At 39.2% G+C, this 27,066-nt stretch overlaps 1 protein-coding gene across 1 annotated transcript in view; it reads left to right on the forward strand.

Moving 5' to 3' along the window:
- The window catches only part of C4H4orf50 (chromosome 4 C4orf50 homolog), a 36,160-nt gene extending 13,400 nt beyond the window's left edge, over positions 1-22,760 (forward strand). The window contains exons 6-12 of the mRNA XM_076337521.1: positions 446-547; positions 2,294-2,440; positions 7,015-7,191; positions 10,958-11,014; positions 11,409-11,591; positions 20,694-20,936; positions 22,049-22,760. Of these exons, the coding sequence (XP_076193636.1) occupies positions 446-547; positions 2,294-2,440; positions 7,015-7,191; positions 10,958-11,014; positions 11,409-11,591; positions 20,694-20,936; positions 22,049-22,438 (1,299 nt within the window). The 3' untranslated portion in view covers positions 22,439-22,760. The remainder of the gene's footprint in view (positions 1-445; positions 548-2,293; positions 2,441-7,014; positions 7,192-10,957; positions 11,015-11,408; positions 11,592-20,693; positions 20,937-22,048) is intronic.
- Positions 22,761-27,066: the final 4,306 nt, after the last annotated feature.

A 27,066-nucleotide genomic window follows, 5' to 3' on the forward strand; every position in this document is an offset into this window, starting at 1 on the left:
TGGTAGAGCAAATTAATTTCCACAAACTTCTGTTACAATGGTGAAGTATTCAGGGTTGTGAATGTCTTATTTAAAAGTATGCACATGTTCACTTACTGACTTTTATTCTGACAGTGTCTATGTTTTTTTACTTTTTTGATTTTTATGAAACATATGCCCAAAGACAGGATCTTTACTTATAGGGGATTTCTCGTCCATGTTTTTCCTCTGTAGTCATGAATCTTACAGCACAGTGAATTTCTTTGGAGATTACGATGTTCTTGTAAAAGCAGAATTATTACTTCAGTTGAGAATAATCAACAGGGAAAGATTTATCTCTAATATCTGGATTTTATGCAAATGTTTTTAGTAATTCAGATAGAAGGAAACCATATATTGTTCTGTAAAAACCTGTGTGCCATTTTGTATGGATGAAAGGAGTCACATCTTTCTGTTGTGTATCCAGGGCAGCATGTTTGAAAGCTACAGTGTGATGAAAGAGCAAGTCGAAAAGGCAAAAGAAGAACTAAAAATACAGCAAAAGGAATTAGAAAAATCAAAAAAAGAGGTAACCTCCTACTCTGATGTAATTCTGAGGAGCAAATTTGTTTTCTTTCTTGTTTTCTTACATGGCTGTTCTTCTTTCTGCCAGAATTTAACACTTCTACAAAACAGGGAAGTCTCTGATCTGCAGAACCAAAACGTGCCTCTTTGATCTTTCAGTTGAGTGATGATAAGCACAGTTATTTGTGGTTGGCCAGAACTTCAAGTGAAGCTGCATTCCTCCAGCACACTTTGACAGAAGCTGAGTGCTTAATAAAGACACACAGAACAAACTGTCTGCTGTGGCCATCTCTGGGCAGGCTGCTTCCCTCCCCCTCGCTAGGAATGAGGAGGAGTAGAAGGCAGTAGAAGCACTGAGGACTACAGCAAACCTGAATTCAAAGTAGTTTTTGAATGAGAGGCAAAATGATGTGAAATCTGATACTGTCAAGGGGTCTCGCTATATCCAGTGATGGTGCAAAGCATGCACACTGCCCCTTCTCTCGACATCTGTGTAGTAAACACGAAGTCCAACACCACCTATGTGGAGACTTGTTTGGATGGGTAGTTCTGTGCCTGTGTAAAGTAAATCCGCAGTTTTAATACCAACCAAAGAAGCTTTCAGTATTGTGCCTTTCCGAATGCATTAGCTTTCACATTCCTGTTTTTTATTGAACAATCTCCAGTGCATGCTTATCTAAGCAGAAATGTATTGCTTTTATGGCAAGTGTGTATTTACGGGGCTGTTTCAGGCAATAACAGGCATCGCTCAGACTCCCTGTGGAAAAACCACTGGCAGCAACAATTGTGTTGAGTATGTAAAAGAGCAGTAAGATTGATTATACATGGTGGGTGTACATAACGGTTGTCCTTTGACAGCTGCTTTATAAGACTTCCCAGATTTCAGGTGAGGCAACTGGAATGAAGGGGTGGATTTGCATGGGTGATGGAAGGTTAGGTAAGGACTTCTAACCTTGTAACATGAACATGAAGAGATCATTTGATTTTTATTTATTTTTTAAAATCTGATTAACTTGGGTCCTTCTAATCCTTTTATGTGTTACAAGGAAGTTGTGTGTTACAACACCTTCCTCAGTTTACTTAAAAGAATGTGAAGCCTTTGCTTTCAGAAGCAAGAAGCAATGATCTCTCATATGAGGGAAGGAGCTTGCTGTCAGGCAACTGGCTTATCTACTGAGTGTTGTGGGGTTTTTGTTTTTTTTGTTTGTTTGTTTGTTTGTTTTTCAAAACTACAGTTGGTGTGTATAAGTGGAGAAAATGCATCCTAGAAGAAATATAAAGGTGAACATATGGAGGGGTTTTTCTCCTCCTTTGCATTTTTAATTTTTGACATTTCTCAGGAAGATTTTTTTCCCCCTATCTGATAAAATCTTACTTCCCATTTGCTCTGAGGGCTTTCAAAGATGTAATCTCTGAAATTGTGAGTGCATTCACCCCTGCTTTTTTTAGCTTTATTCAGAATACTCAAGGTACCTTCAAATTTAGAAATCAATTTAAAAATTGATCTATTTTTCTGCATAGCTCGTTAGATGTGTTTCTATAGGACTTACTGTAAGAATCTTACTCATTTCTTGTAATAAGATTATAGTGTATCGTGTAATTCCATTAACTTTAATCAATTTACAACAATTTAAAACTTGTGATGTGGAGATCAGAATCAAGTCCATGGTTGTAAGCTGGTATTGAGAAATGATACCACTGCTAGACTAATTATACTCAGTAATTTTGCTTTTTTTATTCTTCTCATCAGGCTCAGAAGTGGTACACAGAACTTGGCTTTGCTGAAACAAGATACGAAGAAATCAAAACTCGTTTGACACAGGTTCTCTCAGAATTAGACCATCTTAAACAAGAAGTTGGGGACAAAATGCTTGGAAAGCAGCACTGCAAATTAATGGTATGTATGTAAATGGAATGGAGAAAAGGATATTCCTTTGGAGGGAGTGTTTTGGATGCAGACACACCCATTATTGTTATTGGCAATAGATTTGAAGCAAGTATAGGGCACTTAGAGCCACTGGAGCTACAAACTTGAAAGCAGGCAGACATCATGCAAGGTAGACTATTTGTCTGCAGGATAGTCCGAAGTCTGTAATGCCCATGCATAGCCCAGACACCTCCATTTTTTAGGAGGACTCTTGTCCTGCTCTCTCTAGCCAGAATCATTTTCTGAGGCACGGATTTTCAGGTGGCCTTAATGAAAGGTGTTTCCCTTCAGTCCCCTCTGCCTTTCCTGCTCTGCGGTTGGAGAAGTCTCCAGGGTTTCCAGTATTTGGCCTTTGTGCTTTCTATCCCCGGGTACTAGATTTGGACAGACAAAATGAAGCTGTGATGCTGGACATTTTGTGGAGCAACTTCCACTGCAAGTGAGTGTGTGGTGTGGATTAATGGGGAGTCGAAGTCTGTGGAGCTCAAGGTGTGTATCCCCAAAATCCAGGAAATCTTTCTATCACATAGCGGGGAGAAAGTCTTATTGGACTGTATCTGTATCACAAAAATTCTGGTTTTGCTGTAAATGAAAGTTTTTTCAATTTTCAGGTGGCTCTGTGTCTTGATAATGTTTTTATGTTTTCCACCAAAATGAAGTGTTTTATGGAAAGACTTTTAATTATTGAATAATCTCGTGGAAGCAGCTTTCATAAAGACTTTTCAGCTAGCCTTGAAGTTATTTCTGTCCTCCTTGACAGGAAAACTGTAAAGAAGAAATATTCAACTTTTATCAGCTGGAAAAGCAATTTTGTAGCAACCTACAATATTTGCAAATTTAGTTTGAACAGGTTAGATAGATATGGCTTTGGAAGAAAATAAAAACACATTCTGGAAAATGTAAAGAATCTGGGCTCAGTTCAGTTGCCTAACTGCCACTGTTTATCCCATTTAAATGCCTTAGGGCATCCTGGCTGAGGGTGTAGTTGGCCACCTGCAAGTCCTATGCAGTTATTTCGTATTAGCTTGTATACCCTACGTGGCACTATGTGCTGATGTTTAGACAACTGAATTCTGACAGTTAATTGAAAATGAAGCACAGATGTTTCATATCATTACGATGTATTGGCATGTAACATCTTAAAACCATGAAATCTATTTCAAGTAAGAAGAAGAAACTCCCAGATTGTTTGAAAATATACAGAAGTGTATCATGGTGTTTTGTTTAAGCTAATACTTAAGCTTTTGGAGGCATTTTTGGGCAATGGAGCTTTAACCCTTTTGTTTGGGGACAGTCTGGGGCAATTATTGCTTGTTTTATTGGTCACTGAATTAAGATGTTAATTATCTCTATGACTCACATGGGAATAAAATTCATCAACCTTGACAGAATGTTTGTACACTGGAAAAAGTGCAGGTCAGCCTTTCTTCTGAACCCCCCCCCCCCACTTTTAAATCCCTCCAATAACTAAACTTTTCATGTTAGTGTTTATTAATGAGTAGTATATATTTATGCAATAGTGCGATGTTGTTTGATTTGGATCTGACTTCTTCATCTGATTTAATTACTTGTTTTAGGGTTAATATCAAATTCGTGAATACACGTGTCTTATTCCGGGGTCAAAGATGCAGTACATGTGCATCACAGAACTGGGTTTATTGTTCAGTTACACTATTTGATGCCACAACTAATTATCTGCATGACTTAAGTCCATTATATCTTAACCAAAGGATGTTGATTTTATTGGTACAATTAAGCAAATAGTACAAATAGAAAATAGAGTAGATATATTTTAACAAAGGTTGTGACTTTATTTCAATAATTGTTTTTTAAAATAAACTTTCTAATATACACCAAGCTGTCAATAGTGGGTTTGTGTGAAATCGTTAAAACATGACCTAAGTTTTTCTAGATTAAAAAAAAAAAAGATTTTTTGGCACAATGATTATCATGATTATCATGCTTTTCTAGCATCATTTTTCTTCCTGAAGGCAATTTTGTAGACTGGTGATCCTATTCTTATTTTCAGTTAGTTGCCACCCTTGTCCAAAAGTGTTTTTCATCCCACAAAGTTATTAATAAACTCTGATACAGTAAATCACAATAATTTATGCTTTTTCCTGTTCTACCCTTCATTTTCTGGAAGACCTCTGTCTGCAATACTTGAAACTAGTGAAGATGTGAGCACTCTGGACCTAGAACTTGAGGTTGGGAGGTCTTTGAGATATGACGTGTTTTGAGCATGTCTTTTAGGACTTTGTACATATCTCATGTTTTACAGCCCCCGATGCCCAGGGATCCTAGTTCTCAGCTGAGACTCCAAAAGGCTGTCATGATATTACACGCTACAAATAAAAGAGAACTAAGACAATGTGCTCCAAGATTACTGCTAGGACTCTTTGTTTTGGTGGTGCTGCTATCAGAGGAAACACCATTTAGCGTAAGAGTATTTGGGGAAATTTTCTGGGATGTTGAGGTGGCCTTCTGAACCATGGTACTGTAGTAGGAGTTAGGAGAAATATGTGGGTGAGCAGGAAGGGAGCAGGGTACTATTTACAGCTTTGAAAATGAAGAAAAGAATTTTGGATGAAATGCACACAGTAAATAAGGTGCCAGTCTTCCCCAGTGAACCGCTGACTCCTGTCATGGCCTGTAGCCAAAAAGTCATATTCCCTCTCATTTTCTCATTGGGTTTTCAGACAGCACAGCGCACACAAGAAGAGGAAGATTTTATTTTTATTTTTAATGTTTAGACACCAACTCCAAAGACTAGAGATCTTGCATGAGAGTGCATTGTGTTAAATGCTACGCTTTTGTTGTTTCCCAGTCCCAGCTGCTGGGTCCTTCACCCTTCTAGAGCTTGACTACACAACCCATGGTTACTGTTAACTGGGACATCTGACAGAGTGATCATAAATAAACCTCATATGCCTCATTTATGCTTTAAAACTACAGAAAACTGCTAGCAGGGCAGCAAAAAGCAAGAGGAAAGAGGGAACTTCTCTCTGTCTTTAACCTTCAAGAATTCTTTTATTTTCCCACCTCTTTTTTGATTAAGCATCTTCAGTCAGGGAGTGTTTCCATTTTATATTTAACACACTTTTTGTGTGGAGAAGAAGAAGATGAGGAAAATACTATGTCTCAGACTCATACTCAGGCTTTTATCACTGCAACCCTGGTATAATCAATCTTGATGTGTCCAACGGTTGCTATTGTTCTTTTCTCTTAACACAAGAGGGAGCCAAAAAGTTTGGTACGAAGCATGCACGACTTGCTTGAACGCTGTGCATAGAGGACTTGCTTCATTAGGAAGAAGTATGAAAATGTCATATTTCTGTTTTCATCTGTGTTGCAGTGATGTGTTGCAGCCAGATTGACATGATTTATCACTTCAGTTTGCTGTTTTCTATGAAATGGTGCCTTTAGTAGGCTGTAGTCACCAAGGGTGTCAAAGTTGGAAAGGCTGTCAGAAAGCGAGGGAAAATTAAACTGTGTTGCTGTGCATCACGGCCAAATATTAGCTCTTCTCTCAGCTGTATCAATGATAATAACCATTAAAATCAAACCATCTTCCTGCATATTTTGTCAGAAGGTTATATGGTTTTACCACAGTATATCATAGGTCTGACTAGAATTTTTAGCTTAATTGCTGAAATGTTTGATCTTTTTAGACTTGCTTATATAACATGGTATCAGAAATCTTGAGCAGCTGTGTGTATCAACTCAATATTTTTTGATATAAGCATAAATGTTTTTCACAAGACTTTCTCCACACTCAGATTTTCCTTATTCTTAGTCTGCATGTTTAATCTGATAATATCACTTCTAGGAGCTGACCTTGTGATGCTGACCATCAATCTAAAGCTCTCACTAATCCTTTCAATCGAAGTGCATGAAATTGAAAACAAAATCGGAGAGTGGGGGAGGAGGAGTTAAATTCAGAAGCTCCTCCTTCCACTTGTTCTGTACCACTATTACTGCATTTTAATGTAATAAATATTTTCCTTTTAAATGTTTTTAAAATTTTTACTTAAAATCTGATTAGTTTTATTAATAATCTTCCAAAACAAAAATATAACTGGGAGAGTGGCATTTGCTTTCTGAGATAAATATATGTGGAAAAACAAGGGGCATATTATATAGCAGTTGGGGCAGGAGACTGGGGACTTTTGGGTTCTATTCGTGCTCACTGTGTGACCATAGGTTGGTCACTTAATCTGTCTGTGCCCCAGTTTCCCCAGATATGAAATGATTGTAATACAATACTTACCTTGAAGGAGCGTTGTGAAATCCCAGTCCTACACCTGCTCTCACAGAGGATCAAGAACTCCTTGCTCATAAACAGGTTTAAGATTAGTGCAAGATATTAGGGCTAATATGTTTATGAAGGTTTGAACTTACATGTTTTATATCAGCTTTATTTTTTTTTGGTGTGTAAGGTAGGTACATACATTGATTGAGGGGTTTGGTGCTCTAAAACATGATTGAGAATATTTTCATTATTTTATACATCTAATTTGAAAATCTGTGTACTTGCTCCCTAGCCTGTGTACACTGTGAAAGATGGCCAGGAAATAGAGGAGAATAAAATAGCCAATAAGAGATTACAGCAGCAAGTGCTGACCTTGAAAGCCCAGCTCAGGGACCAGGCTGCATTACAAAATCAGTTTCACAACTTGCAGAATGAAGTGGAACTCCTTCAGGCTCAGCTATGTGAAAAGGTATAATAAAGCTGTTTTCTGTGTGCTTAAGTGGGTGGGCAAATCTGAGTTTAGACTTCAGATTCTACCTCTTTCTTCTCAAAGGAGAGAACCAAAATAGTCTTCTTTCCTGGTAACAAGTCTGAGGATAATTAAATGGTTTGCAGGTGTATAAAAGTACCCCTGACTTCAGAGAAATAAGGAAAAGATGTAAACTGCCTGGGTAGTCAATGTTATGGAAAGATGATAGACTATAATAAAAGTTGCTGCCAGTCTCTGCTATAGTCCCCATAGCATAATTCAAGCAAAGTGGTGCTGAAATTCTTACAGAGCCACTTCCTTGACTTGAATTGGCAGGATTTTTAACATTCCCGACTCTCTTGTTGCACTGTATCAGATTAGGAAACAGTGAGCTAGTGATAGAATTTTGATAAGAGTTTTTTCTAACTTTTTTTTGATCCAACTGCTAGGGTTACACAGTAAGAGTTTCATTAACACATTTTCAGTTAGGTGTGTGGTTTATATTTTTATTAATTGACATAGTTGTTCTGGTGAGAGCCCCCATGTATACACAGGTATACTTACATGAGCAGTTTTTACACTTGTGCATTATATTTCACCTGGCAATCCGAGCAGGTACAGGCATTAACATTTGCAAAGCTACTGCCTTATAGTGTGACAGCAAAGCTACTGCTGTCAGTGTGACTAGAACTGCTGAACTCTTAGGTAGAAACAAATTCCTGCTAGGGCTTTTTTCCCTTAGAAATTGTTTCCTGTTTCTTTGGAAACTATTTTTCGAAAAGGGATGATAATTACAATGTGAGCCAAATTGGAATTGACCATCATACTCTGAAACAACTAGTAAATGGCATTTTCTCAATAGTATTCTTCATACTATGATACGATGTCTAGAACATGCTTCTCCTCTGTCTTTCCTCTGAAATACAAGAGATTATTTTCTTCTCCCTACTGGGTGCAAGTTTCATCCTACTTCCTCCATGGTAAATTGACCTGTTCTACAGTTTTGGGGTTTTGGGGGTTTTGTCTGTTTGGTTGGTTATTGTTGTTGTTTGTTTCTTGTTCTTTTTTCCCCTAGCCTTGTCGTGTGCTGTGATTTGCTTTAAACCAGTCCTGTATGGAGGGTTAGTGGCTTCTCTGAGGCATTGATTAGGATGCCTCTTAGCAGAATAGTGGTGGTAAAATGAAATTGTTTTGTAGTGTTTGGTGTCTGTAATGATGGATGGTGCATATCAGATGGTAGGTGAGTACAGGGTGAGACGTGCTATCCATATAAATGGGCAACTCCTAATTGTTCTGTTGCATTGGCAAAGTGTTTTGCTCCATGACTCATCAAGAACTGAATGTCACCAGTGCAGGGACCTATTGCCAGCTTTTTATTTGTTTCCTCAGTGCTAGTGCGATGTAAAGACATGTCTCTTCTGTCCTATCTACTTACGTTCCTGCCCAAGCCCACAATTTATTAGCTGAGGACCATGTGACCTCTTTCAGCATAACCAAATTTTCATAAAGGGAGTCTTTTTTTTTTATGCACATAATATATTTACTGTAGGCTTTATATAAATACAAATTGTCAAGCAAAATGAGTGCAAACAAATCTGTACTTTATTGCCAAATAATACTGTATTGATTTGTAGTAGAAATGGATTTTACCTGACAGGATACTGAATTTTTTCTGCATAATCAGAAAGCAAGATTCCCGTGAATAATAAACATTTGAATCATAAGGTACAGAGTAGGTCATCTGGCTCACCTCCTAATAGAAGACATGCATCGATTGTGTCAGAGCAGAAAGTTGTTGATGTTCACTTTTCAGAGCCTGCTGTGGAATACACATTCAGAAAATCCCTCCTTGTTTCTTGCATTCTACAACATAATATAGGTAAGAAAAGGGAAAACTTTTCCCCAAAAGAGTATTTTGGAAGATTCACAGAGCAAATGGGAATATAGAATCATAGAATAGTTTGGGTTGGAAGGGAGCTCTAAAGGTCATCTAGTCCAGCCCCCCTGCCATGGGCAGGGACATCTTCAACTAGATCAGGTTGCTCAGAGCTCCATCCAACCTGACCTTGGATGTTTCCAGGGATGGGGCATCCACCGCCTCTCTGGGCAACCTGTGCCAGTGTTTCACCACCCTCAGCGTAAAACATTTCTTCCTTATATCCGGTCTATATCTACGCCCCAGTAGTTTAGTTTAAAGCCATTCCCCCTTGTCCTGTCACAACAGGCCCTGCTAAAACGTTTGCTGCCATCTTTTTTATAAGCCCCCTTTAAGTACTGATAGGCTGCAATCGGGTCTCCCCGAAGCCGCCTCTTCTCCAGGCTGAACAACCCCAACTCTCTCAGCCTTTCTTCACAGGAGAGGTGTTCCATCCCCCTGATCATTTTTGTGGCCCTCTTCTGGACCTGCTCCAACAGGTGCATGTCTTTCATATGCTGAGGGCTCCAGAGCTGGACACAGTACTCCGGGTGGGGTCTCACCAGAGCAGAGTAGAGGGGCAGAATGACCTCCCTCGACCTGCTGGCCACGCTGCTTTTGATGCGGCCCAGGATACGATTGGCCTTCTGGGCTGCGAGCGCACATTGCTGGCTCATGTCCAGCTTTTCATCCACCAGTACCCCCAAGTCCTTCTGGGCAGGGCTGCTCTCAATCCCTTCATCCCCCAGCCTGTATTGATACTGGGGGTTGCCCCAACCCAGGTGCAGGACCTTGCACTTGGCCTTGTTAAACCTCAGGAGGTTCACACAGGCCCACATCTCGAGCTTGTCTAGGTCCCTCTGGATGGTATCCCATCCCTCAGGTGTGTCGACCACACCATTCAGCTTGGTGTCATCTGCAAACTTGCTGAGGGTGCACTCGATCCCACTGTCTATGGCATCAATGAAGATATTAAATGGTACCAGTCCCAATACGGACCCCTGCAGGATGCCACTTGTCACCAGTCTCCATCTGGATATTGAGCCATTGACCACCACCCTCTGGATGTGACTATCTAACCAATTCCTCCCCCATCGGACAGTCCACCCATCAAATCCATACCTCTCCAGTTTAGAGAGAAGGATGTTGTGAGGGACCGTCTCAAAGGCCTTACAGAGGTCCAGATAGATGACATCTGTAGCCCTTCCCATGTCCACTGATGTAGTCATTCCATCACAGAAGGCCACTAGGTTCATCAGGCAGGACTTGCCCTTGGTGAAGCCATGCTGGCTGTCTCGAATCACCTCCCTGTCCTCCATGTGCCTTAGCATAGCTTCCAGGAGGATCTGTTCCATGATCTTTCCAGGCACAGAGGTGAGACTGACTGGCCTGTAGTTCCCCGGCTCTTCCTTTTTTCCCTTTTTAAAAATGGGGGTTGTGTTTCCCCTTTTCCAGTCAGTGGGTACTTCACCGGACTGCCACGACTTCTCAAATACAATGGATAGTGGCTTAGCAACTTATGAGTGCATAATGAAGGATACCAAGTCTTTAATGTGATGCTGCTTTGATGAAATAACCTCACTGATATAGGGCTCCATCTAAAAACATCCAAAAGCATTTGGTAATGCATAAGACCAACATTAATGCTAGTAGGGCAGTGTTTGTGTGCCAGGGCCTATCCGTGTACAACCAACTCTTTACACTGCTTCATCTTGTTTGTGATACAGGGTCACACAAATATGCAAAGTGTACACCTTGGAAGTCAGGTCTAAAACAAATAGCAAAAAACTGCTACAGTATTTTAAAATGACTCTTGAATGAATTGATACAGAATGGTTTTCAACCTTTCAGGAAAAAGAACTTCAGAAGAGAAAGTCTGAAGCGAAGTTGACGCTAGCTCCTCTGAAGGTACTGTATTTTCCTGAAAGCCAATGCAGGACCTACACAAAGGTGTATCCCTTTGCTTACAGGCTTGTGTGCGTGTGCCTGCCTTCTGCAGCTGCCCCTGACTTAGCTGTTTGCTACTGGGCTTTAGGCAAGGGCTTGCTGACATTATTGCTATGAGTGCTCTTCAGCCTGTCAAAAGGGTGACCTTGCACATGGAAAGGGAACGTCTCTTTCCAGTTTACCTGTGCACACGTATTGCTGTTGCAGGGTGCAGAGGCACCTAATGGCCTAGAAACCTAGGAATGCAATCTGTAGCTTTGGGTCAAAATGTGTGAAATTACAAATCAGATACAAAATATAATCTTGCAGTCTCAACATGGAGTGAAATCAATGTGTATGTGTTCATGCCGCATAGGCTAAGCTGGCTTGCCTCACCCGAAAGTGCCAGGAAAGAAACAGCTTCATTACCAGGATGCTTAGTGAATTTCACAAGCAAGGAATTATTAACTCTGCATTTGATGAAGAGGTGAAAAACTTGGTGAATGACGTGGCCCTGGCAGAGTACACAGTCACTTTTACAGCAATGTGTGATCAAGAGGTAAGTGTTTGTACTTCCCTGTAGGATCCTTCAGTTTCCACTATTGTGTTGTCAGTGTTTTTTTTTTTTTTAAAGTGTTTAGTGAGACTTAGTGTGTAGTTATAAAATATATCCGGGCGCTTAATATAAATATTGCTTCAGACAAGTCAGTGCGGTTGGCTGTTTTACTGCTGTTTTGGTCAGAGTTTAAATCTTCTGGAGCTTATCACAAAGTATGTCAGTGCTCCCTACAACAAACACTTACCGATATTTTGACAAAATATCTAGCCTAGTGGATAATGCAGCACATGATACAATTTGATTTTAAATATGAATTTTGCATTTTCTTCCTGCATAATGCATTATCGCAGCTTTCTGAAGAAATCAGAAAAAAGAGGTCTAGAATGAATCATTTTAAGATTTAAGTCAACTCAGTGGACATTCATATTCAACAGGGACTTACTTGTGTTTCACTGGCAAGAGGAAAGTGGTTCAAATGGGATACGCTCTGCCTTACACCTGGTGCTGTTCAGCATTATCATTAATAGCTCGGATGCTGGGAATATACTTTGTATTTTTGGGGTAGCACCTACCCGAAGACATTCTTAAGGACAGGAATCTGAATCTGGCAACCTGGAGAAACAGGAATTCCCTTATAGTACTTCAGTAATCTTCAAGCAAGATCCTTTTTTTCCATTCAATTTCTCTCTTTTATTATTTTAAACAAAGCCTGTAAAAATAGCCAAACAGTATTTGGTAATGTTTGTGTCAAGTATACTCAAGAAGAGTCTTGCTGGTTAAAAGGGGAAAAAAATAATGTATTTTGCCTTACACATTTGTAAAATATTGGGGAAGTGGTTGCCTACCACAGCAGGACACGGAACGTAGGTTCATACTGTTTTTTGTACTTAGCTAACACAATGCACTGCAAAATAAGTACATAAAAATAATTTATTTTTCAATGACATTGACATCTATTTTTCATCAGCAGAAGTAGAGATGCTCACAATGGGCATATAGTATAGTAAATCCACAGGATTATTTGTCTGATTATTTTACATTTTTACACACAGGGTGGTATTCTGTATCACTCCGAAGAAGCTTATTCTTCTAGTGTTATTAAGTGTTGCAAGCTATCACTCAGTCATACTTGTTTCTGTGGCAAGAAATAATTTAACTGCATGTTAAGGAAAAGGTAGATTGATTCTTCAACATAAATGGCATTCAATTTCCCTGTAGTAATTAGGAAAATAAACGAGAGAGTTTGCTGGTTCATAAACTTTTTTTTTTTTGCTTGTCTTCTACTACCTATGTTTGACTAGTCGAGGTTTTATATGCTTTGAGTTTTTCTATGCTTCGGCTTTTATGTGCCTTCATATTTATATATACCATCATCCTATCGTGAGCAACGCTGTCAATGTAAGATGAAAAGGCAGTGTGGCTGCAGGATGGGACAGGGTTCTGTGTCCAGCTATGTCTCCTTTGAGTATGTCAAGTCTGGGTCCACCACTGTCTCACCCAAGCTCACACTGAGAATGAATGTTTTATGTGACAGTAGTTAGTAACTCATCTGTCAGAAGGGAGATAATACTTCACTGCCTTCCGATATTTTCTCAGACATTGCTGTGATAAATGAGCATTAGTGTAAAGCTTCCCAATACAATAATTATCAAAATACTGTGCATGTTCACACTGTCTCCCTGAATGTCTAATTATCACAAAACTTATCAGCTCCAACAGGAGAGAATTAGATTGAATCTATATTCTGATGGCCAGTGAGTTCATTTGTGATGTAGGAGCCCTGCATTCAATACCCTGCTTCAATACATATTTAGCTATTCATGCTAAGTGGAGCACAAACCCTTTCCCATAGTATCCAGCACCGTAGTGGTCAGAAGTCCCACTTAGGCTCAGGTACACTGGGATTCAAACCTGGGTTTTTTGGATCATGCAGAGAACGGGCTGGCTCTTGCTGGGCACCATGACACTGAACTTTGGGCCATTCTGGTCTGTGATAAGTACTGTGGTAAGTAATTCCATGTGTAACAGGGGAAACGTTTCCTGCCAAGGCAGATCTGTATGTTCCCATGAAAAATTTAGGTCTCTATGGATCAGTTTTGCAATGGAAAACATTTCAGTGAAAAAATGTCCAAGTGTCACTACTCCTAATTGAATAAATAATGGTTACCAATCAATCACAAAGAAGAGAGACCATTTCATATTCATGTGATACATTCCTTTGGTTTTAAAAATCCTGTACTGAATTCTGTACACATATGTTAAACTGAGCTGACTTTTCATCTTTGAGGATTCATTTTTTGCATTTCAACTCTTATTCTCGCTGGAATTCACATCTTGGATTCCAGATCTATGCCCAGCGTGTACTTACATAAAGCTCCTTTGAAAGCTCATTCCCTTCCTTTCCCTCAGATTTTCACTTCTAAATCATTCCTAACATTTGAACGCTTCTAGAGAAAACCTGGTGGATTGATGCTTTTCCCCCCCCGCCTTCTTAAATTAAAGATTTGCAATTTATTAATTTATTAATTTCTGGACCCAGTGACAAATGGAATGCTGTTACACATTGGCAGCAGACCTGCCTGCTTTGGCTTACTGATGAATTTCAACCAAAAGTTTGCAGTGATGCATGAAGGGCTAATCCAGCGGCCTTTGAAGGGAAAAAGGGCTCTGTATTCAATTCAGTGCCTGGCCTTTTCTAGTTCAGTAAGTAACTTTGTGCCTGGTTCTCAGAAGAAAATATATTTTAAAATTCTTTTAAGAACTCTTTTTTTTCATCTCTATGTGGAAGATAGATCTGCCCTCGCTGTGTGCTATGAAGCTTCAGCTTCAGTGGAGGGCTTATGGGCATCAACAAGTTACTCATGCTTAAAGATGAAAGTGAACTTCAGTTCTTTGCTCATTCAGGACACAATGGATGGTTGATCATTCCCTTCTGTTTGCCAGAAGTATCTTCTTCCTAATGCTCATCCCAATTAAAATACTAAACCATGAAGGCAGTGTGATGCAAAACCAACCATCTTCGGAGCTTCTCTTCAGACTTTACTTTCAGTGTACGAGACTGTTCTCAGACACTACAAATCACTGTTGTCCCAATGGCTTCCTTTTGCTGATTCACTCTAAATGAAAACTTCAAATCAGTCTGGTTCAGCAAAACAGCACACATTTTGAGTTTTGTCATTCTTGATTATTTTCACAGCCCAGTGTTACATTCAAATATTTTTGATTGAGAAATAAAATTTGCTTGAATCATTATTTTGTTCCGGCAGTGTACTTTTCACTGAGGCCAGATAAACTCTGAAGTTATCTGTTCAGGAAAGAAAGTCAATTTTCCTTCTCTTAATGTTCTTTTCAAGTCCCTGTAAAGAGGACTAGATCTGAATGACTTTTCCTCACTATAAAACTGTACACCATGAAGCTCTTTATTTGTAATTTAGTTTAATAATTTAGTGTAATTTCATTTAATTTTAGTTTGGTATATCATAATAAACATATACTATTGCTCAGAAGAGGTTTTATTTCAATTCTTTTTCATCCAGAGAAAACACCTATGTCACTGTAGTGAAAACAAAAATTGTGTGCAGGATGATGAAGAAAAGCTTCGTGTCTGTCTCTCAATTTTGAAAAAAATAGCCTTTTGGGAAGCCATATGAATGACAGTGTATGTCTAATATGGACTTGAAATTTTTGGAGGCACGAAGAAGTTAATTTCTAAGCCTTTGTGATATATTTTACTTTGAAAAGACTTTGAGAAACCATTGGAGCCCCTTGTAGTGGAGCGATAATAAATTTGGGCAACTGACATAATTAAAACCTTGTCTTATTTTGTGTTTAGAAAATGAAAAGCGTGTGTCTGAAGAGGACACATCCCAGGGACAAGGGCTGCCTCCAGCGGGTGCACGTGGCACTTGGCACAGTGCCATAGCTGGGATTCACATGCCCAATGTCAGACACAGAATGCGTGGCCATTTTTGGCCTTTTGTCATGTCCTATTTTCATCATCTTATTGGAAAGGCCTTGGCCTCATCTTTCTTTTCTTGCTGTTGTAGAATTAGTCATGGACATTATTAACAGTGATTGTTTCGCTGCCTTTCCCAGTGGAAAGTACACAGGACAACATTCATCAACTGATGTTAGACACTCGCATTCACTAAACGGCTAACGAAAAGGACTGGGACTGGGATTTGCAACAACTGGTTCACCTGGGTTGGTAACAGCGGGAAGCAAGAGAAGATGCTTCAGATAACTAATAGGAAATGTGAAAGAGGAGGCTCCACTTCTGAATTTAGGTGTCTACTTGCGGTTTAAGAAACAGACTTCACCTAGTTTGACTTGCTTGAACATGAGGCTGTGTCCATGCTGCTTTTGATATATTAGAGAACCACACAGAAGAGCAAGAGAGCTTGGCTTACCCTTCACGTGAGCTCATCCCAGCCAGTGCAGCTGTGCTGTATTTTGGGGCCTTTTCTCTCTCTTTCAGGTTGTATGTGGAGTATGTTCAATTCTTTCCCTCAAATGACTGAGCCAACATGTCCTGGGTTTATGTCAACAGCCTCTGTCCAGATGACTGATGGGTGTAATGGATAATGCTGCTGTACTCATTCACTTCAATTTCTCTTGCTCTGGAAGACTTTGACTTGATGATATATTTTATATATTCTTTCCATCGTGGATCTGAAACCATTGTGGCTACTTGCCCCCATTTCTCAGGGCTGAGAGGGAATTTGTGCAAGGAGCATAGGGATAAATGGTAGTGCTTTTTATTGCTTTTCATCGAGTCATCTTAAACCTTATGGATCGAAAGCTCCAGGCAAAGAATGTGTCCAGTGCAGTGAATTAGTTGTTTTACAGAATAGGGAATAAATGCGCAAAGAGTATAGCTTAATCCTCCTTTGTATCAGGGGATTTCTTCTGAGATACTTTTTTGGTAGAACAATGCTTCTTTTTTTTTCTATTTCTACTCATTTCTTTGCAAGAAACCACTTACTGCTTTCCTGTGAATCATATTTGAAGGAAACAGGCCTGAAATAACATTCTCTGATGCTCTCCTTAAAATGATTTGTGCATGACTGGTGAGATCAGAAGCTTTTCTGACACTGAGGGTGAGATATATCATGCTTGATGTCTGTACTTCAGACAATCACATCCGTAGTCTGTCTTTTAGTAGTCAGTGGAGAGAAAGAGATACTTACAAGGAGGTATCCTGCCCATTTCAGGTATCTGCTTTAGGTGAGGTGAGAAGAGTTGGAGAAGCTGGACTCCGGTGGTTGTGAAGGGGGCCAGGAGGAGATACGCTTCGGTCAGATGAGTCCCACCCTCCGAGGGGAGAACGAGTTTAACTTTGGGGTTTCAGTCTTTTGGGGACAGTGCTGATCAAGACCAAGGGACCTTTCAAGACAAAGTTTTTTGCAGGAAGAGGGTTCTTTTTCTGACATTACTGAAAATGTGACTTAAATCATTGGAATTCCAAGGGGATGAAAGAGAGGAGATGGTGGTTGTTATTTAGTAATTTTTTTAAACAAGGGTAAAATCCATTGCTGAGAGATATGTTATTTTTGACCTTCAGAAAGATTATTAAAAATACTGAAGGGTATAAAATATGCATTAAAAACACTTAAGGGCAGCCTGGCCTTTCCAGTGAAATAACTGATAAAGCTCTTCAATAATTATGTAAATGGCTGTTTGTACAGAGGGTATCTCAAGAATTTGTGGTGGCTGAGGAGATGGTACATACTCAAGGTTAGTGCCATTTTAAAGTAAAATTGGGTTTGGTTGACAAAGATTTAGATCTGTTTCCTGACTGCATACATAATACAGATATTTTAGCCGTGGTTTTTGCTCTAATTCATGGCCAACAGCATGTGTTTGTCTAGAACGGTAAACGCAAGTAGAGTAACAGCCATGATTAAAAAAAGAAAAGCTTTAAAAACTACCCTTCCTTTATTTTCTGATAAATGTTAGAATTTAGATTAAGATAAAATGTGCAATTAAAAATATCCAGATGAATTAAAACACTTTATTCTTATCTCTGACACCACTAACTTTTTATTTTTGTAATGTTGGGGGAAGGTGATGTTTGGTTTCTTTAATGTCAATCCTTTCTAGAACCTGGCAGTATGCAAGTTTACACTTCTTCAGGTTTGGTGGAGTATCACAATTCATTTCCTCCTAGGTGGAATAATATGTGGAAACTTTGGAGGAAAGCAAAAAATGTCAAAGAAAAACGGAATCAATAGTGTAAATAAATAAATAAAAATTTAAAAAGGGAATAATTAACTAATGGAAGAAATTCATGTCTGGACATTGAGACAAAATGCAGGATTTTTGCTTGGCTACATCCATACTGCTATAGAAAACGTGATCTTTAGTGTTTCACAGAGTCTTATGAAACACTGAGGACGAGCGTTTTTGAGAGAATCATACTAGCTTTCAAATATAGCGCAGACCATACTGTGAAAACTTCGCCAGTGTGGTAGCAGCTTCACTCATCAGGGTTTGCATTAACCCCCCTGTCTACTGAGTTTCACTACTTTGGCTGCAGCAGAATTCAGTAATCCCAAGAGGCAAAAGAGTTTGTGAGTTGGACAGTTGGAGAAAATAGAAGGCAAGGAAAGACCCTGCCAGGAGGTTATTTTTCTAGAAATAAAATGTGGCAGTGTCACAGCTTTGATTTGTGTTTTTTCTGGTAGCTTTACCAGCTCTTCTGCTTACGAGGAGGACAGTGATTTGACTTTGCATGGGTCATTGAGCTCCAGAACTTGTTCTGCTCCTGCTGACTCTCATCTATCACCAGGGATGCTTCTAACTGTGCTTCCTGTAGTGAGGAAATTCTCGTCGAATAATTTTAGATCCAATCTCTTCATGCCTCAAAACATTTCAGGGCTGCCCTTTGTAACCCCTTCATCGCTTTCAGCCAGCCGGCAGTTTTTGTGAGTGCTGGGGAGATACTGCACTCATAACCTTGGTTAGAAACCAAGGACTTCTGAAACCTTCTTTGGCTTCTGTGTTTACAGGGGAACATCCAAATATATAGCTTTCACTTTCCAACTGATCTATGCCTCTGATGCTAGGATATGATTGGGTATTCATGCCACCCTACCTAAATAAATGCTGTATCCAGATAGTGTCACAGACTCTCTCTGTAATCAGTGTAGAGAAAGTAAGTCTTTTAGGGAAGAGCAGCAATCTAAATTATGTGCCCAAAGGTAGTCAATATGAGTGGTCCGTCAACTCCTGGATGTCACCGTCTTGTTCCCTGGCCTGTTGTTCAGCCTCAAGTAAATGATCTAGGAGGTAGCTGCTACTGGGGAGTGTCTCAGCTGGCCAGACATGCTTGCATTTGGTACTTTTAATGGGACCAATGGCCAGAATTCAGCAGCATTGGTTCCTTCCTCTCATGGTGGGGAGCCAAGAACAGAAGGTGAAAGGGATCAAAGCCTGTGTTGATTGCTTGTGTTTACCACTCGCATTTGCTCACGCAGTGTATCCTGGGGAAAGGTCTGTCCTGCAGCACACCGGGTCTAGAGACAGACAGGCACAGCCCACCCTCCTGACCCTATGAGCTGAATAGCAGTGTGTTGGTGTACTTAAGAATCATAAGACACATACTTCAGGGAGCCCATGAGCTTTGAGGGTCACTTTGCAAGCAGGAGAGGAGAGTGATGAGCTTTTTCAGGTCTGGCTAGCTTGTACACGTCCACAGTTGGGATTCAGTGTCACCTCCAAGGCTATGGGACAGTACAGCACCACTGATACCTGTACACTCTAACCCTGGTGTCGGAGCTGCTCTTGAACTGCTTGCAAGCAGCATGTTTCTCAGAAAGCTCCACGGTGATCACTCCTGCAAGACTCTTTTCTTGGCAATGGCAACAGCTTACACACCGTACATTCTTCTTCATGCCATCATAGAATTATATTTTGATGGATGAGCTTGTCAATAAATGCTTATCTTTTTTGGGGGTCACCAGAGCAATCTTACACCACTATGGCATTTCAGAATCCTTTGTCTGTTTGTTTGTTTTTTAACGGACACAAGTGATGTAGCTAATGCTCATTAAAGATGTACAGAGGAAAAACTGTATTATTTTAAGCAAAATGTGTTTTATATTAAGTAACCATTCCTGACCTGGCATATTTATAGTATTTGCATTTCTAGAGCTTTTGCAAGAGGACTAATGACAATGAGGTGATAACTCATAATCAGATACATTAATTTTGGAAATCAATAAATAACTATTTTTAAAAACCCAAAGGCTGAAACTGTCATTAACAATCTTAAATTTGTTTTTCTGTGCAATTGCAAGAAAAAATGTAACATTAATCCTGTAGCTTTAATAAATTTGAATTTGGATGATAAAATGCTACTGCCCTGTGATAGTGATTTACATTCAGGGGGATCTTCTTTTCCTGCTTGCAACTGTTATGGAAAGGTGCATAATTAAACAACTGCCATTTCTCTCTAAATTTGGCTTCAGTTCAGTGAAGACATTTGAGAAGGATAATGTTTGTTGTTGTGTTAAAGTTGATTTGGAAGTGAAATAATATCAACTGAATTAATATTATTTTTATTCAGAATAGGAGGGTCTGCTTAAGAGTTCGTGCAGTTGAACTAATACACTTTTGAAGTCCATTCAACTTAACTTTCTCAAGCAGTCGTAGGTAGACAAATCTGAATTTGTTGCGTAGTGTGGAGTGAGAGAATATGTGTGCGAAAGAATCATGTTAGAAATTTTGAGATTCTTCAAGAGGAGACCTAACATTATGCAATTTTTAAAATTAGTATTTTTTCCTACTTTTTGTCTAGGTTTTCTTAATATCCAGGTGCAAATTTTGGCTGTAGTTAAAGCTTAGAGATTTTTTTTTGTTTTGGGGAAGAGATGATGAATGCAGGATTCCTTTCTTAGACAGATGCAGGAATGCCTCATATTTAAAATAACCGGTATATTATCTTTTTTCTTATTTTGGTAAAAGTAGTTTATTTACATTTAATTTCTGTGAACATTTATTGTAATGAATTCATCCAAGTGGCTTCCACTAATCCAAAATAAACATCGTTGGAAAACTTTATCTAGCTTGAATTTCTGAAAATGTTATTTTCTCTTGCAGATGCTGCCTTCTTCCATAGGCATTTCGAAGGCCAATGGACAGCCACAGGATCATGAGACATGTGTCAAAGTGAATAGGATGACTGAGTCAATACCTGCAAACTCTCAGCAAGAGGTGGATAGCACCGACAGTTCTTGCATCATTCCAAACGTGTGTGCTGGTTCTCCTATAAAATTAACAAGTCCAGAGAGGATCATAGCTTTGTATCGAGAACTAAGACAAAACCGTCGCAAAAATTGCCAGGTCAGTAAAAATTTTCTCATTGTTTTTAGTTTACTGAAAGCTATTATTCTTGGCAGTCATTTTACAGATCATACAGATATTTGAATGATTGCTTCCAGAGATGCACAGTTGATTGTTAGTTTAAACAAGCTGAGGATAACAGATGCTTAATGTTTTTCATTATGCATTTTCTTCCCCATTGTTTAGGAATGGCTTGGGGCTTGTAAAAATAATTAAAAGGTTTTGTTTTCATCATGGTGTACTCTCTGGTAAGACCATCTTTGAAAATTGTTGGATGTTTAAAAAAAAAAGTTATGTTGATCTTGTCTTACCTTTTTTTCCCTGCAATTCTTTTTTTTTTTTAGTGATCCAATTATTCCTATGCCCTGAAGCTCTTTATAGTAATTTCCATTAACTGCAGGAATCCTGTTAAGAACAGAGCTGATCAATTGCAATTGCATTTGTGACAGTTTGCTGCTAAACTAAACATACAGGAGATTTCACCCTCTCTGAGACAACATAACTTCTCCATAATTGTACAGAAACAAAATTCAAGTATGCAATACTGGAGCCAGGTAGCCTCTAGCTCCTTTAGTTACAAATATTATTCTACTGAATTTCCTTTATAATCTTGAATTAAAATAAATGTAAAAAAACAAATAAAAGCATAGTTTTTGCTTTTGGCATTAATAGTTGAAAAAAACATGCAAGATACTGAAATTTCCTTTTAGTTAAGAAATTTATTATACAATGAAATGGTGACTCAGAATTCCAATAACAGGTGAAACCCTTAAGTTATTTAGTCCAGGGGATATATGTGACAGTTCATATCCAGTTTCCTGATCATTTTCTTTATCACAGTCACATACAAAAAGAATCAATCAAAATATTGTAATAAAAAAAAGAATTATTAGGGAGAGCAGAATGCTAGTAGTTCTTTGATTGACGTGATCTTTGTAAACTCAGGGATTTTCTTTTTATATACATCATGTGAGCTTTAATTAAATTCCAATGAAAGCATGACACAAGCCTACTGTACAATTATATGGGAAGCTACAGCTGAAATCAACCACAACGCATAGAGTGGCCTGGGACATCCAAGGTTATGTTTTCTTTTCTTCTTTCCTCCTCAGATACCTTCAGTTGTCTCCCCCAGCTCAAATCTGAAGGCTGACTGCAACCTGCCTGTGATCCATGAGGAAGCCCTTCGGCCTCTGCTGCCAAGGACGAAGGATGCACTGGCGCCTCCGGAGCGTAGTGCTTTCTGGGCCACGAAGGGGAGGGATCGGTTGTCGAAATGTGATGATGTATTTTGGGGTCAAATAGGAAATCAGCATGCAGGTGCTATTCCCCAGGGAATGAAACAGAAAAATGCCATTATGAATAAGGCATGGCTCTCTAGAGAAAAAACAGATGGCTCAACCTCAGCTACCACAGCAAAAAGCTATTTGTCAGACGTGTTGTCAGCAAGTAATAAAGGTCGAAATCCTGTGGGGAGAAATCAGCTGCACGGGAAAGAATAAAATCTGCAGAAATAAAACAAGGTAAAGCATCTTAGCAATGTGATTTTCCCATTGTTACAAAAGTACTAAATCATTTTTTAAAACAAAGATATTTCACTAGTTAGCATGGCCTAGCAATTAGTTTGAGATGACTGGAAAATTTACATGAAAAAGAGCTGTAATACATTTTATGATCAAAGTTTCTTAGAACATTTGAGGTCACTGAAACCTATGGATTTTTCAGTAGCCAGGCTGCCTCCCCATTTTTTTTTCACCGCTTGTTTCTGATTTGCTTTTCTTTTAACTGAGACTGTGAAACAATCTATTAAATCACTTTAACTTTTATGCATAACCCATTTCTTCAGTGGCAAGTTCTGAAAGAACATCTGGCTTGTGTGACTGTTTCCTCTGGAACTTAAAGAAATGTTGTGTCATGGACTTTCTAGAAACACATTTTACAGAAATTTGGGAGTAATTTTGCTGTTAGTATTTCTTTAGTGTCTTGGGATTTTTTTGGGGGGAAGTGTTCAGGGTTTCTTGGGGTTTGGTTTTTTTTGTTATCCTGCTGACCTACAGCAGGGTACTCAATATATTCCTGTAGGTGGTACTATCTGTAAAATAGCATCCTCCAATTGTTACGTTTAAGCTCCTTATTCAAATTGCAACTTAACTTGAGTAGTCTTATGGGACATGTTCCTGACCACTTTCTTCAGGAGACCACTTGGGCATCATGAGTACAGTAACAGCTGAGTACAAGGGATGGATAATTCAGGCTGCTACACCTACAATAGGGAGAAGTGAATGCAGTGCCAGGCCAGCTGCACCAGCACAGCTGTGACAGTGCTTCCTCGTAGTCTGGCCCAGAAATAGATGTGGTCTGGGCTGCAAGAACCTTTGATGGATCCTGGTTATGGGAGGGAGGAGGGAAGAATGTGTCTGTGCAGATGCATGTGTGCACTAACACCGGTTGACTCCGGGAGGTTTAACTGAGCATGGTTGTAAATTCCCCAAAACACTGAAGTGCCATTTATATTGGGACCCCACCAGAGTTAACACTTTTGGAAAACCTCCATTATTCAAATCTCCCAGCTATCTTCATTTTTATTAGAAAAGGGCATTTTTAACACACAGTAATATGTGGCACTGTTCCTGTGCTCATCCTCTGCCTCCATTGATTACCCTAGTTTGTTCATAGTACATTACTACTTTGTTTGATACAGCTTTTCAGGAGCCAGAAACAAAATGGTTTTGAAGAAATATTAATGCGCACACTCACACTTTATTGTAGGAAACCCATCTTCATTTGCTCGGTAAGGTAGCGGTGCAATTGCTTACAGCAGTAACTGAATTGGTCTTCATCCAACATATCTTTAGAAAATACACAGCAGGTGCCCAGGGGAATAGCCCCTGGAAGTGATGTATTGGAGTGCTCTCTAAGCAGAGGGGACACTGGTGAGGTTCCAAGATCTGGGCTTTTGCCCTCATGTGTCTTTCCCTTCTTCTTAATGCCTGGCCAGCACTTCTAAAGACAGATATACCTGATACCCAGCCACCAGCTACCTTGTTAAATGTTAAGATATTTTTATGTGGAAAAACACTTGTAAATATTTAACACGGTAACTTTTATATTGATAAAATGATGCTTTAAGAATTAGCACTTATGAGAACTGCTTTTTGAGCTTTATCTTGCTGACAGTAAAGTACAGGGCCTGGTAGTTCAGGCTGGAGGTCAGATTGTAACGCATGAAGCGTGCTAATAATAAGGGTATTAATAATAATACCCTGTCATGATAAGATAGTCTTCGTTATCCTAGCGTAGCTATCTGCTTTGTGATTGGCACCATAGTAACTTACCATAAAATTAAGACTTTCTCAGTCCAGTCCCTTTCTATCAAAGGCAAGGGTGGTTCATTTTAAATGTCAGACTTCATTTTAAGCTAATTGGGTTATTTGGCCCCATTCTTCCTCCTGCTGGAATTAGTAATTTCCTGAACAAGGGCTGCAGACACACACAGGTGTAGATGGGGGAACAGACACTTGCAAGCATATTGCCTGCATGGAAGCACTGTAATGCAAAATGGATTCAAGCAATTCCTCAGGCAAATGGATTCTGTGCTGGCACTTTGTAGCTTTGCTTCACAAGTCACAAATTTCAGTTAAAATCCTGTAGCCCCTTGTGCTTTTAATTTTTTAAGACATCCATTCTTCCTGCTACAAAGCATTGTTTAAATATGTGCAGATACCACAGTTGTCATTTGGGCAGCTGTTTCAGCTGCTTTTCATTTCTCTTCAGTAAAAATGCAGGATTTTAGACACTACAGTGGAGGAATGCTAATAATTTAACAGCAAAGTTTGGAGTACTGCATGCAACAGCATTAGAAAAGGTGGTTCAGCTAAAGGTTTTCTTATTTAAACTTCTGTCCTACTCCATTTTTTCCCACTACTGAATGTGCAAATGAGAAGTGATAGTCAGATTATGCCAAATAATTATGCGCTAATTGATGTACAAGAAGATTAGATGATGCATTGCACCATCAAACAAGGTCTTTCAAATTCTTTAAACACAGTCATTTATAGAAACCAGCTCCAAGACGTACAGTGGCAGGCCAGATGGTTCGTATATTGGTGTCCTGCCAAGCTGAGGTCCTTTGGGAGTCTGAGCTTGCTGCGTGACTCATACAGAATAATTAATATTGCCCCTTATTCTGTAAATGATTTGGGGGTTTTTGAAATTGAGGGTAATCAGTAGCAATGTGCTTACAGAACACATCTGAAGAGTTGACTTGTGCTGAATCACCTGCGATCTGCTGTTTGTCATCCATGGACCCGCCTGAGCCAAATGGCATTATCTGTGCTTGACTGGATGATCAGGACACTTGGAAGGAAGCTGGACGACTGTGTGCTTCCTACCGAGAGATGCTCACTGAGCCTGCTTCCCATTCAGGCTCTTCCACTTACAAAGAACTTGTTTGAAACAGCACAGAAAACTATTTGCTAGGATCAATAGTTCACATCGAACAGGTGTTTATTAACATATTTAGGCAATATTTGCCCAGTTCTTTTTTTCTAGACTTGAACTCCCCAGTACTAAAGTCAAAATATTTCATTTTAGCAGCAAAGTGATCTCTTTTCTCTCTAGTTTTAACAGAAGTATTACTTAGAAATAGAATATAAATGCAATACATGGAAGTAGCAACCTGAAATGGTGCACAGTGCTTTTTAAAGGCCATGTGAAAGATAAACTTAAAAAGAAAACTCATGGTGTACCTGAGGCTACAAATGCACTGTAGAGTAGTTTGTACCCCCTTTGGGGGAGGAATTGGAATCTGAAAATCAAAAACAACTGGAAGGAATAGTCATTCTCCTATGACAGGTATAAAAAAAAAAAAAAAAAGTCTGTCACTTTCTTCCACTGAACAAGCAGTTTTATGTAATCAAAGAAAACTAGTAATTCTGCACTTGTGCTTTATCTGTTTTACTCTTCTCTGGTAGGAGAGGTCATAAACAGGGAATGTAATGCTAGTTTTTATGTTCAGATGGAAAGAAACAGAACACCTACAATGACAGATCATGTGTATTTTAAGAAAGTTCTCTTTAGTCAATGCAATTTTGTATTAGACTACTCCTTCTATTCCTCTTATTTTTCAGGAAAAGAGCATTCATAATATTTAAAAAAATAAGTCACTCTGTATTTTGTCTACGCTCACCTGTGCATGCAGTCTCACTTAACTACCAAGAATTCATTATGCAAGTTCAAAAGGTAAAGTTAGTTGCCAGTTACATTTTAGGAATGTCTAAAACAGACATGGTTTGGTCAGAATCAGTGAAAGGAACATGGTCTGCATCCCTCTTTGAGAACTGGTCTGCTGGGGAAGGCCTGGAAGGCACTGGAAACTAGGGAAGATGACAAAACTCAGTGTCTTTAAAGTAAATGATGCCAATGTCTACTCTAGGTTCTCCCGGAGATTAAACATTTGTAGAAAATGGAGAGGGGTTGCTCTGGAAGCCTGCCACTCCCCATCTATTGCTTATCTTGTGCTATGAAAAGCTTTTATGTGCATAGGAGATTTGGGGATCAGATCTGATGCTCAGCCCGTGGTAACTCAGTTCCATGCTCAGGACTGATATAAGTCGGACAAAAACAAGTTGCCCATGATTAAATTTTCCATAGTCCTTAATAATTCCTGTTTATATTTTTTGGGTAGCAATTCTGATTTGTAAAAGCACTATCTAATATCTTCTTAGTAACAACCTTTTCATTTAGCCCATAAGCTGATGGATATTAAAGCTCCTAATTAAAACCAGATAATGCATGAAAGATTTCTACAGTGCAGACCTTTCTCTTAAGGCCCGATTAAACCAAGAAGCTCCCACATCTGTTTGTACAACTATATTCTCAGCAGGTCAGGCAGCTGGTAGCATTAACTTAAGTCCATCTTTCTTGCAGTAGCTTTTTCTTGGGAATAAAGAGAACAGAAAGGGCTAGGACAGAAAATGGAATATTTTGGAAACCTTGTCCTATTGCATTTAGCTAGGAATATTGTCTTTCCCCAGTCTGTGGCTCTGATCCTATCAGTCAGGATAATGGTGAACTATAGAATAATGTGTTTGTTTGCATATAAATATGTATAAAATATTTATGTGCATAT

Source organism: Aptenodytes patagonicus, chromosome 4 (genome assembly GCF_965638725.1).
Source record: "Aptenodytes patagonicus chromosome 4, bAptPat1.pri.cur, whole genome shotgun sequence".
Lineage (NCBI taxonomy): Eukaryota > Metazoa > Chordata > Aves > Sphenisciformes > Spheniscidae > Aptenodytes > Aptenodytes patagonicus.